The sequence below is a fragment of the Mytilus galloprovincialis genome, chromosome 5 (genome assembly GCF_965363235.1).
Source record: "Mytilus galloprovincialis chromosome 5, xbMytGall1.hap1.1, whole genome shotgun sequence".
Classification (NCBI taxonomy): Eukaryota; Metazoa; Mollusca; class Bivalvia; order Mytilida; family Mytilidae; genus Mytilus; species Mytilus galloprovincialis.
The window spans coordinates 11,121,848-11,133,335 of record NC_134842.1 but is presented as its reverse complement, the minus strand read 5'-3'; the positions used below and the strand labels follow the sequence as shown (position 1 = coordinate 11,133,335).

The 11,488-nt window shown below is 33.8% G+C and overlaps 1 protein-coding gene across 1 annotated transcript; it reads left to right on the top strand.

The window, feature by feature from the left end:
• The first annotated feature begins 7,481 nt into the window (after nucleotides 1-7,481).
• LOC143075132 (toll-like receptor 6) lies at nucleotides 7,482-10,543 on the top strand. Its single transcript, XM_076250446.1, has one exon. It carries the CDS (start codon nucleotides 7,531-7,533, stop codon nucleotides 9,613-9,615), a length of 2,085 nt encoding a protein of 694 aa, XP_076106561.1. The 5' UTR covers nucleotides 7,482-7,530; the 3' UTR covers nucleotides 9,616-10,543.
• The last annotated feature ends 945 nt before the right edge of the window (nucleotides 10,544-11,488 follow it).

Genomic DNA, 11,488 nt, shown 5'->3' with positions numbered 1-11,488 from the left:
TCTAACGCACAGAAACAAGGCTGAGTTTCATTTGGTTGAATAAAAAGAAAAGTATCTACAGTATCATACAAATTTGTCAGAGAAACAATATTCAGGATGTTTAGATTACACTGAGTTCATTATCCAAACTCATCTAAGAAGTGTTCAGGCTCACCTGAGTCTGAGTGTTTGCCTTGAACAACTTCATTTGTTTTTGATTCGTACAAAACATGTTGAATCCCCAAGCATTTTAATACCCGATCCAAGTCAGGCGACGCTTGGATTTGTAAGTCTTGTATGTCTATATAAAAAAGAAGATGTGGTATAATTGCCAATGAGACAATTATCCACAAAAGACAAAAATGACACAGACAATAACAACTATAGGTCACCGCACGGCCTTCAACAATGAGCAAAGCCCATACCGCATAGTGAGCTATAAAAGGCCCCGATAAGACAATGTAAAACAATTCAAACGAGAAAACTAACGGCCTTATTTATGAAAAAGAAATGAACGAAAAACAAATATGTAACACATAAACAAACGACAACCACTGAATTACAGGCTCCTGACTTGGGACAGGCACATACATAAATTATGTGGCGGGGTTAAACATGTTAGCGGGATCCCAACCCTCCTCCTAACCTGGGACAATGGTATATAACAGTACAACATAAGAACGATCTATAAAAATCAGTTGAAAAAGGCTTAACTCATCAGATGGACAAAAATACAAGTGGACGTGGCCCGGTACTGTTTTGTTTTTAATTTCAGTACATTAAAATGTTGATAACCGATAACAGCTGTTTAAATCATTTTAAATGAGAAAAACAGAAAACAGTCAATTCAAAAATGATGGGTTCTTTTTTTCATAATTGCAGTAAACAGATTCACAATAATGTCAATTTTAAGAAAACAGCTAATTAGTCAATTACAGTTAAACATCAATGATCTTGAATATTTGCCACTTTTGACTAAAATATAAAGGCACAGAACCAGGACATAGGAGCACAGAACCAGGACCGCTTTTCTTATCACCAGCACAGCGTCAGGACAAGTTCGTTTAACTAACTTGTACGACTTTTGCAATAAAATATTGTTGTAATATACTTTGTGTGGTACTTATGACCTATCAGAGAAAAATTAAGCAAGAAAACAGTCGTTTTATTGTCGTTCTGATACAATGTAAACAAAACCAACAGCACAGAATCAGGACCCACCAGCACCCGTCAGGACCGAATCACCAGCACAGAACGTTCTCTCGCAGGACAACTTTACCTACTGTGAATGAGACAACTCACCATCCAAGTCATAATTTGTAAAAGTAAACTGTTATAGGTCAAAGTACGTCGGTCTTCAACGCAGAGCCTTGGCTCACACCAAACAGCAAGCTATTTAGAGCCCCAAATGAATAGTGTGAAACCACTCAAACGGGAAAACCAACGTTATACATGAATAAAACCGCCCAACAATGTACACGTTCGTTCTCACGGTGTGATATTCACAAATTACTATTAAAATAAATATTTCCGTATTAGCATTGTATTTTGTAAAGGTAGTTAAATAAAAACACAAAGTTATAACAATTAAAAGTTACCATAGATCTGTAACTGACTTCCTTGTTCAACTATGTACTTTTTCTTGGTTTATCTATAGTTCTTCCTGTTAATTCACATAGCAACTGGAGACGGCAAAAGTGAGTGTAAATTTAATTTTAAACTTGTTTGTATTTTTATGTTATTAATCAAATTATATTTTATATAACTAATTTTATGTATGTCATGCATCTGTAGAACCCATAGGGAAGAACAATAATACTGTTAGACTCGTGGTCCGAAAAAAAATACAACTGAATATTATGCAGGCGAGCGGGGGTATTCACTAAATAAAACGGAAGTAAAGTATAAGTTACATGCATACATGCTAAAGGTATATCACGGTATGGAATGGTTGATGTTCGGGATATGATTTTTTCGGCACGGGACGTTTGCGCCTTTTCATAGGACATTTGCGCTTTTTATTTTGGACACTTGCGCTTCAGATCATAGGATATTTGCGCTTTTTAAAAGAAGGACATTTCCGCTTTTTACATAGCACATTTCACTTTTGCAATATTTGATTGTTATGACTACACTCCCCTTTTGTTTGGGCTAGGGACCGGCAGGTTTGACCTTGAAGAGTTAGTCATATTGTTCTTTATGATAAAAAGTTAAAAAAAAATAGTTTCAAAGCACATTTCAAAGCGCATTGATATATGTTTTAAAGTTTATATAAAGCTAAAGTAAACATTCTAAAGACATAAAAACACGTCAAGTCATCACATGTCAGTTTAGCTTGATAGCTAAAGTCTAAAGAGTGAACAAGTTTAGCGAATGTTATCTGTTCAGACTGTTATTCCGTCCTAATTTCAAATAAATAATCAAGTTTCTCTTTCTCGATTCTTTACTGGGGTGCTAATTAACGTGATGATTACTTTTCATTAAAATTACAGGTAGACGACTATAGGTAAAAAGCGCAAATGTCCGGTCAAATTAATACAGGTGAATCAAAATTAAAAGCGGAAATGTCCATAGTATTTGAAGCGCAAATGTCCTATCGTTTTACAGGTAAAAAAAGCGAAAACGTCATGTGCCCGATTTTTTTTTATTTAAGGGGGTTTGCGACTTTTTAACGCGAAGTGTATTTTTTTCGTACATGTAACCGGAAGGGTTTTTACGTTGTGTATTTTCTGTGTCAACTTTTACATATTCTACCCCGACCGTGTAAAGAGTAGGTATCGGAATCCGGAGTCTCTGATCCTTCATATTTGACTTTGTATGACTTAACACTTGCAAGTTTTCATAGTTAATTAGCAAATTACATAATTCAACAAATAGCAACAATTTGTAAAATTGGTAAAAACATGAAACATGAATATTAAAAGCAAGTTAAAATTCACATAAAAGTGACATAGCTTAATCTGTCATTTTAACCTTTGTCTAGATGCATTATAATTCTAGACATAATAGCGACATTGTGTCTAGATGCACTGAAATTCATTACACCTTTCGTGTAGACAACACCTTTTGTGTACACGGTGAGCAAGGTCTGTGCAAGACTAGTTAGTCAGCAAAGTCTGTGCTAGACCTTTCATGAAGACCGTGACTGAGGTCTGTGCAAGACCAGTAAGCTCTTAAATAAAAGTCAAAATGAGAGGTCGTTATATCAACCAAAGTGGCTTATGCAAACAAGCCAAAAGCTAAAATGAGAGGTCGTTATATCAACCAAAGTGGCTTATGAAAACAAGCCAAAAGCTAAAATGAGAGGTCGTTACATGACCAAGGTGGCTTATGTATACAAGCCAAAAGCTAACATGAGAGGTCGTTATATCAACCACAGTGGCTTAAGAAAACATGCCCAGTACAATTGTTTATCTTAGCAATTATTTAACAAATACTATTCAAATATAAACACTCTATAACTAAATTCAACAAAATCTGAGAATAAATTCAATGAATTATAGCACAATAATGTAACTAAATATGATTGAAATGTTAAACAACAATTTTTATCAATAATTCATATTAACAATAGTAATTAAATGTTTATTTTACAACAGTCCATTTTAAAGGGACATAATACTGTTTCAAAACAGGGTCGCCGTTACATTCCTCCCACCTTAAAAAAACTGAAGCCATGAAGTTTAAAAACAAGGCAGGTATGAATCTCTATTATATATAGACCGTATTTCCATAAATATTGCACACGGAACACATTCCAATTCATTCTATTCACCATTTGAACACTAGAAATGCTGGCCAGGTCATCTCCAATATCAGTTATAACACACGTGTACTATCTCATATCATAACCATCACTGAAAACAAGTGCTGAAAAAAACTTGAACAACAAAATTAAACAAATAGTTAAACTGAATCGTCACCCAGTAAACTGTTGTGTCAAATGCTATTGAAACAATATAACTGTCTAAGATGCAGATATTCTGTATGTGTTTAAGAGATATTTACTATAGAATAAAACAATCATGCAAAAACAGCTCTTTATTATAAAAGGCCAAAAGCGATTACGTGAACCAGAGGCTCACATTTGCGTATGAAAAAACGTCAATCGGACTGAAACAATGATGTTGGCATCCAAGCCTATATCTACATAAACATAATAGTCTTGAAGCAAGTTAACATAAAATAAAATGACGTAAGCGACAGCCCTTTTCATGGGTCTAAAGGATACAACAATGAGGAACTTTACAATGTGTTCCTGCCGATTCATACACATTCCTCTTGAGCTATATATAATTACTGAATGTGTTAGATAAGACAAATATGATCAAAATATACCATTCTATCTAAACAATCTAAGTTTAACTTTCTTTAAACCATTTGAAATTTTTCATCTATCATGCAATTAATTGCATTTACATTCTATAAATATCAATACAATACTTTATCTCTGTGCCAATCTATAATCAGTCTCGGAGTCTGTAAAGTTAAACTGAAATAATTACTCATCATTATTACGTACATAAACATGCCAATATCTTGAAAAATTGAAATTATCATCAAATAAGCATAATAACTGTTAGATTTGACAATGTTACGTAACACATTTAACTGTATCAACAGCATTGACGCCTACTAGCCAAAAGCTAACATGAGAGGTCGTTATATCAACCAAAGTGGCGTATGAAAACAAGCCAAAAGCTGAAATGAGAGGTCGTTATATCAACCAAAGTGGCTTATGAGAACAAGCCAAAAGCTAATACGAGAGGTCGTTATATCAACTAAGGTGGCTTATGTAAACAAGTTAAAAGCTAACATGAGAGGTCGTTATATTAACCAAAGTGGCTTATGAAAACAAGCCCAGTACAAAAAACAACAAATGGAAGTGTTTAACGACCTTGACTGGCTATACAGCACTCGCACGGTCGGCTCGGTGCCCGAAGGCGTTTGGTTAGCGTTTGAATAATTTTGTGCCATCGGTCAGGAACGAGTGATGGTCGTCATTTTGGAGGTCGCCATCTTGGTTTTGTGAGATCTTGTTTTTTACCTTTAGGTTGTGAGATGTTTTTTTTTTTTTTTTTTTATCATTATTGTGAGAAGTTTTTGGTTTGTTTACTAATTTGGTGTATCCAAGAACAACCATTTATCTTAGCAATTATTTAATAAATACTTTTCAATGTAAACACTCTATAACTAAATTATAAGTTGCAAATTCAACAAAATCTGAGAATAAATTCAATGAATTACAGCACAATAATGTAATTAAATATGATTGAAATGTAAAACAACAATTTTTATCAACAATTCATATTAGCAATAGTAATCAAATGTTTATTTTACAATAGTCCATTTTAAAGGGACATAATACTGTTCCAAAACATAGGGTCGCCGTTACACGTGGCAGGGGGTGTGATGGTTTCGTTGTTCGTTGACTCGCACCAAACAGTTCAAAACCTATAGTGATTTTGAATGCTTCTGAAATATCAGATTATGTTATACCCACAGCATGTTCAGAAGAAAAAAAAAACGTTTATGTTCAACAAGACGTTCCCTATTGATGTATGGTTGATAACTTTAAAGTAGTCCGAGATTACTCTGACGTCCAACGGCTGTTTTGCCAGACAAGCTGGGGCCGTGGGACGTCAAAGCTCGTCCCATATCAAAAAGTGGATATTTGCCCACCCAAAATAGATGCACTGCTTCGTCGCTTCTGGTGCCGACTGACGGCCTTGGAATTATATAAATCGGGCATCAATCTGTTCATTTTTCATTTATCTCTTCATTTATGTAAGTTTCACCTACCTGCCAACCTTTATTTTCTCATCATTAGACAGTTTTCACAGTGACCCATCGATTTCGGCATTTTGCAGCGCATCTATTTTGGGTGGGCAAATATCCACTTTTTGATATGGGACGAGCTCTGACGTCCCACGGCCCCAGCTTGTCTGGCAAAACAGCCGTTGGACTTCAGAGTAATCTCGGACTAACTTTAAAGGGGATGAGAGGATATTGTTGTACACGTATTATTTTTAAATTTTTATTTTGCCTTTTGAAACTGAAAACATTTGTTTTCTTCATGTACATAGCAGCTAGAGATTGCTTTGCGTTTTTATTGTGTGTAGTGAATTTTAAAGAAAAGTAATTTTAGTCAGTCAGAACGTATCACTGGTCATGGGGCTCAATATGCGTCATTGATGATTCCTGTTAAGTTAGCATACAAATTGCAACTGCTTGAATAAAGGTTAAAATGAAAATTAGCATATATCTCATAAACTTCAACTTAAACCTTTCTATGCGTCTTCTGTCTCATTGGCACTCATAAATGTACCAAATTTTCTTATGTGTATATTCTTTGAACTCGACTTCTTTGGTGGTTAACGTGGACTATTTGTTTTTCTATCATACTTTTCAATTTTGTTAGGAGAGAGAATATGCAGTGCCAAAGTCACGATTGCTTCTTCTGAATAATAATACAATCATTTTTCTACAGCTATCATGTATTATTAATTGAAGTAATTAGATGGTGTAATTTTTTTTTTAATTTCTACGACCCGTAAAACACTTCTTCCGCCTTCTGATTTAGTTACCCATCTTTTCAGAATGGGGTGTCGCTTGTTTGTTGTATTCCTTTCCTTAAATTATTTCGCTTTTTTTTTTTACTGGATAAGCTTTTTTTGCACGTTTGTTTTAGTACTTTTTAAATTTTAACCTGTCTTTTGCACCATAATTGACAATTTCTTTTAACCTCACATTATATATGTGCCTGTCCCAAGTCATGAGCCTGTTATGCATGTAGTTTGTTGGTGAGTATTATATGCGTTTTTACTTTCGGTCATTGTTTTGTAAATATTTCATTCACTAGTTTATTTGTTTGAAATATCTTTTTGGAGGCCTTATATAGCTTGCTATGTGGTATTGGTTTTGTTCATTGTTGTAAACCTAAAATTCAAGAATGCGTTAATTAATCAAACTGTTTCGCTGAAATTCTATAGATCTTTTGAAATGTCTATTAGGGGAATAAGTCTAAAAAAAAAAAAAAAAAAAAAAAAAAAAAAAAAAAAAAAAAAAAAAAAAAAAAAAAAAAAACACTGATGAGTACAGCAATGTTTTCCATCCGCATGGGTTGCATTAAACAAACACCAATAAGAGTTATGAGTAAGAGTATTTTCCAAGATGTTGAAGATTAAACGTATTCTATTTACAGAAGCAAACAATATGTTTATAGTTTTTAACGTAAGGATGTGGTGAAGTTAAAAAAAAATACGTCCATCTATCATTTAGTTACAAAGACTCTGGAACGATCCTATTCTTAGATGGTTATGTTATATAGCGTCAACACTATTTTGATATGTCCCCTATATGTAATCTATATTTATGGTAGGTTAACATAAGAGTCCATTAGTTAAGAGTAAATATCTACTTATACTGCTACTACCAAAAATGCGTTGCCTCTGAATTTTTGGAGTCAAACCAATATTGACTGTTGAGCATAATGTAAACAAAATCCATTTTTTTTCAGGTCAGGTTTTTGAGAAGGATAAATATACCACCATGTCGACTACCATTTATGGAGTGTTACAGTTTTTGTTGATTTATAGTGTCGTTGTAGAAGGTTGTCCTCAGCTGTGTAAATGCTACAGAGCTAATGTTACATGTCACAATCACAGAGAGCTGCAATATATACCAAAACTACCAGATGACACTAAAGTGCTAATATTTTCTGGAAATTATCTGCACGTCATTAATCAAAATACAATGTCAAATCTAACAATGTTAAAGTTAACTGTACTTGTCTTACGTGGGAACCGTGTTCAAACTATGTCAAAAGATGCTTTTTCGAAACTGCTTTTTTTGGAAAAAATAGACCTGAGCGGAAACAAAAACCTTACAATATACCAAGTAGCTGACACATTAAGGGGAATACGCTCTGCTTATCTTCATACTGTTATACTTAATTGGTTTTATTGGCGCAAAGATCTGTCAACTATATATCAGGCCTTATCGGTACCGCAATTCAAAATAAAAACCCTTATATCGGAAGGCAATACATTAAAGATATTGAATTTTACATCACTTAGTCGCCATCTTCCTGAATTAGAATATTTAAGTGTGAAGTTCAACAGTATACAGACATTTATCACTGATCATGCTCCTAAGCTGAAAACACTTTTGGTAGATTACAACTACATTGAATTAAAAGCGAATATGTTCGGGACACCAAATGATTGTTTTTTTCCGAATCTTGAAATTTTACAAATCAAGTCTAATTTCATCATATATTTCGAAAACCGTTTCTCATGCCTTGACAATCTTCATACGCTCAAAATAGGAAAAAATCCGGTGAAGCGTATCCTGAACAATACTTTTTATAACTTGACTTCATTGAGAAAATTGAGTATAGGTAATACTGGCGGACGTTTATATAAAATTGAGAGCTTGGCATTCAGAAGTAATACTATACAAAGCTTAAACTTTTCAGCGAACTATTTTCCATTTACTTCCGTAAGTGCGGAACGTTTCCACTTCAATCCGGATGAAATGTTTAACCATCTACCACAATTAGAAGTTTTGGATTTAAGTGAGAACAAGTTTAATGTGACTAATGATGTGTTGTTCAGAATGCTTATTCCTTTGAAAAATCTGCTAAATTTGACTATAAGACATTGTGCATTGACAACAATACCGAAGAATTTGATTTTCAGACTTCCGAAATTAAGATATCTTGATTTGTCACAAAATCATATTAAGACGTGGAAAGGTAACACAGCGTTCCAGAATGTATCATCCATCGAAGTACTGAGACTTGATATGAACTACATCACAGTATTCAAAGAATCGTTATTTCCACCGGACTTGAGAAGAAATCTAAAAAGTATATATCTAGCTAATAATCCTTTTTCATGCACTTGTAAACTACTTTGGCTAAGGAAGTGGATAGAAGAAAAGTCAGAAAAATTTAAGCAATACCCTGAGGATTATATATGTAGCACACCTATCGAGTTACATGGTTCATTGTTAAAAAGTTACTTTCCTTCAGACAGAGAATGTGAAAGTATTAACGAACTTCTTATAGCATTTACAGTGTTATCAACAATTGGTATTTTTGTTGTCATGCTTGTAAGTTTGGTATATAAAGGTCGATGGCACATACGTCATGCAATATATCTCTGTCATGTGCGACGAAAAGGTTACGAAGGCATGGATGATGTGTCAAATATCTTATATTCGGGATTTGTCGTTTATTGCGAAGAAGACCAAGAGTGGGTGAAGGAAAAATTTGTCAAAATGGTCGAAATAAACGACCGTAAACTGTGTATTCATCATCGCGATTTTGACGGAGGAAAATTAATTATTGACAATATCGCAAACGGAATTGCTCGAAGTAGAAAAGTTATACTTATTCTGTCACGAGCAATGATACAGAGTGATTGGTGTCTGTTTGAAATGCGACTTGCCCATAAAAAGTTTTTAAAGCGTGCAGACTCACTTTTGATTATAATGTTAGAGACCGTATCACCTGATGATATGCCGAAGTCTTTACATACACTTTTAACAATATCAACATATATACGATGGTCAGGTGGTTTGACAGAAGAGGAGGAGTTTTGGAAGAAAGTTCGGAAGACAATAAAATGATATTGTCACTGATAAGTATTTCCACCAGTGTTTTAAGTGACCCTTAAATACAAACTGTCCTTATGAAAAAAATGGGTGAGATATGATGTGACATCGACAGCAATTACGCTTTTAAAATTCATCATCCTTTCCTGACTTCTTTGTAAGAGTTATCTCATTAAGCATGTGTTCATGTTATCACAAATCTTTCAACAAGCTTTTCAATTGTTCGCCACAACCTCATGATGCATTGAATTTTAAATCTTGTATGTGTTTTTTTAAGTAATCCTATAAAGCGGTGTGTATATAACACATATGGGCATTGCAATGTTTAAACTTTTCAAAAAAGAGTACGGTATAATTATGTATGATGCATAGGGAAATTAGGATTGCTTAAAAGTTCATGGTGGAATAGTGAATGAAAATATAATTGAGAATGGAAATGGGGAATGTGTCAAAGAGACAACATTCCTACCATAGAACAGACAACAGCAGAAGGTCACCAATAGTCTTCAATACATCGAGAAACTCCCGCTCTCGGAGGCGTCCTTAAGCTGGTCCCTAAACAAATATCTATACTAGTACAGGGATAATGGACGCCATACTAAACTCCGTATTTTACACAAGAAACTAAAAAAAAATCATACAAGACTAACAAAGGCCAGAATGTCCTGACTTGGGACAGCGCAAAAATGCGACGGGGTTAAACATGTTTTTTGAGATCTCAACCCTCCCTTATACCTCTAGCCAATGTAGAAAAGAAAACGCATAACAATACGCACATTAAATTCAGATTGAGAGAATACCGAGTCCGATGTCAGAAGAGGTACATGAAAAAAAAAAGAAAATAAACATATGCATATATTTAACATTTTCCGAGATAAATAGAGGCTGCTGTATACACATTATTATAACTAATATGTATAACACAATAAAAATCTTTAGTTTTCTAGCTTTGTAATATTTTACATTAAGCGTCATAGTAGTTGCTTGGCAAAACCAGTTTATGCAAAATAGAGGCAACAGAAGTATACCGATGTTCAAAACTCGTAAATCGATGGGGGAAAAAATCGGCGTAACAGACTAAAATTGAGGGAAACGCATTAAATATAAGAGGAGAACAACGACACAACATTAAAATGTAACACACAGAGAAACGAACTAAGCATTAGACAAAATCCGATGAGAATAACAAATATCACATCAACACCAAATACATGAATTTGGGATAGAAAAGTACCGTGACACGTCTTATAATAAGGTGAATTCACACTCAAATATAAGAGAAAACAAACGACACAACGTTAAAATGTAACTTGCACAGAAACGAACTATAATATAACAAATGCCATATTCCTGAATTTCAAAGCATTATGAAATATACCTATAATCATTATTTTACAATCATATAATACAATAAGCCATTTCATGATGGTACCTGTCGAATTATTTGATAAAAAATCATTCGCCATTTTTTATAAAGTACAAAATCGTTTCAATCTCAGCTGTAATTTCATGATTTCTATCGCTAATAGTCTAATGTCATCTCATATTTCATTTAATAAAACCTAAGGTAAAATATCTTCATAAAAGTCTGATCTGTTTCTTGTAAAAGTGTTTAGAACTATTGACCAATGTATAAAGGTAGGAAAAACGAAACCACCAAATTAACGTCATTGCAGTTAAACAGCTCTTAATATTAGACAACAATTTAAAAAGTATCAATGAGTAAACTGGTGCTTTAATTCAAAAGTGAAGGTCTATGAGAATTACTTCTGTCTTTTTTCTAAAGATTTTTTGTAGTGAAGACTACTATCCGTCCGACCAGCAAGAAGTTTCTTCAAAATTGCTTTTAAAAATCATCTTTTGGCAATGTGTATGCTGATATAATGAG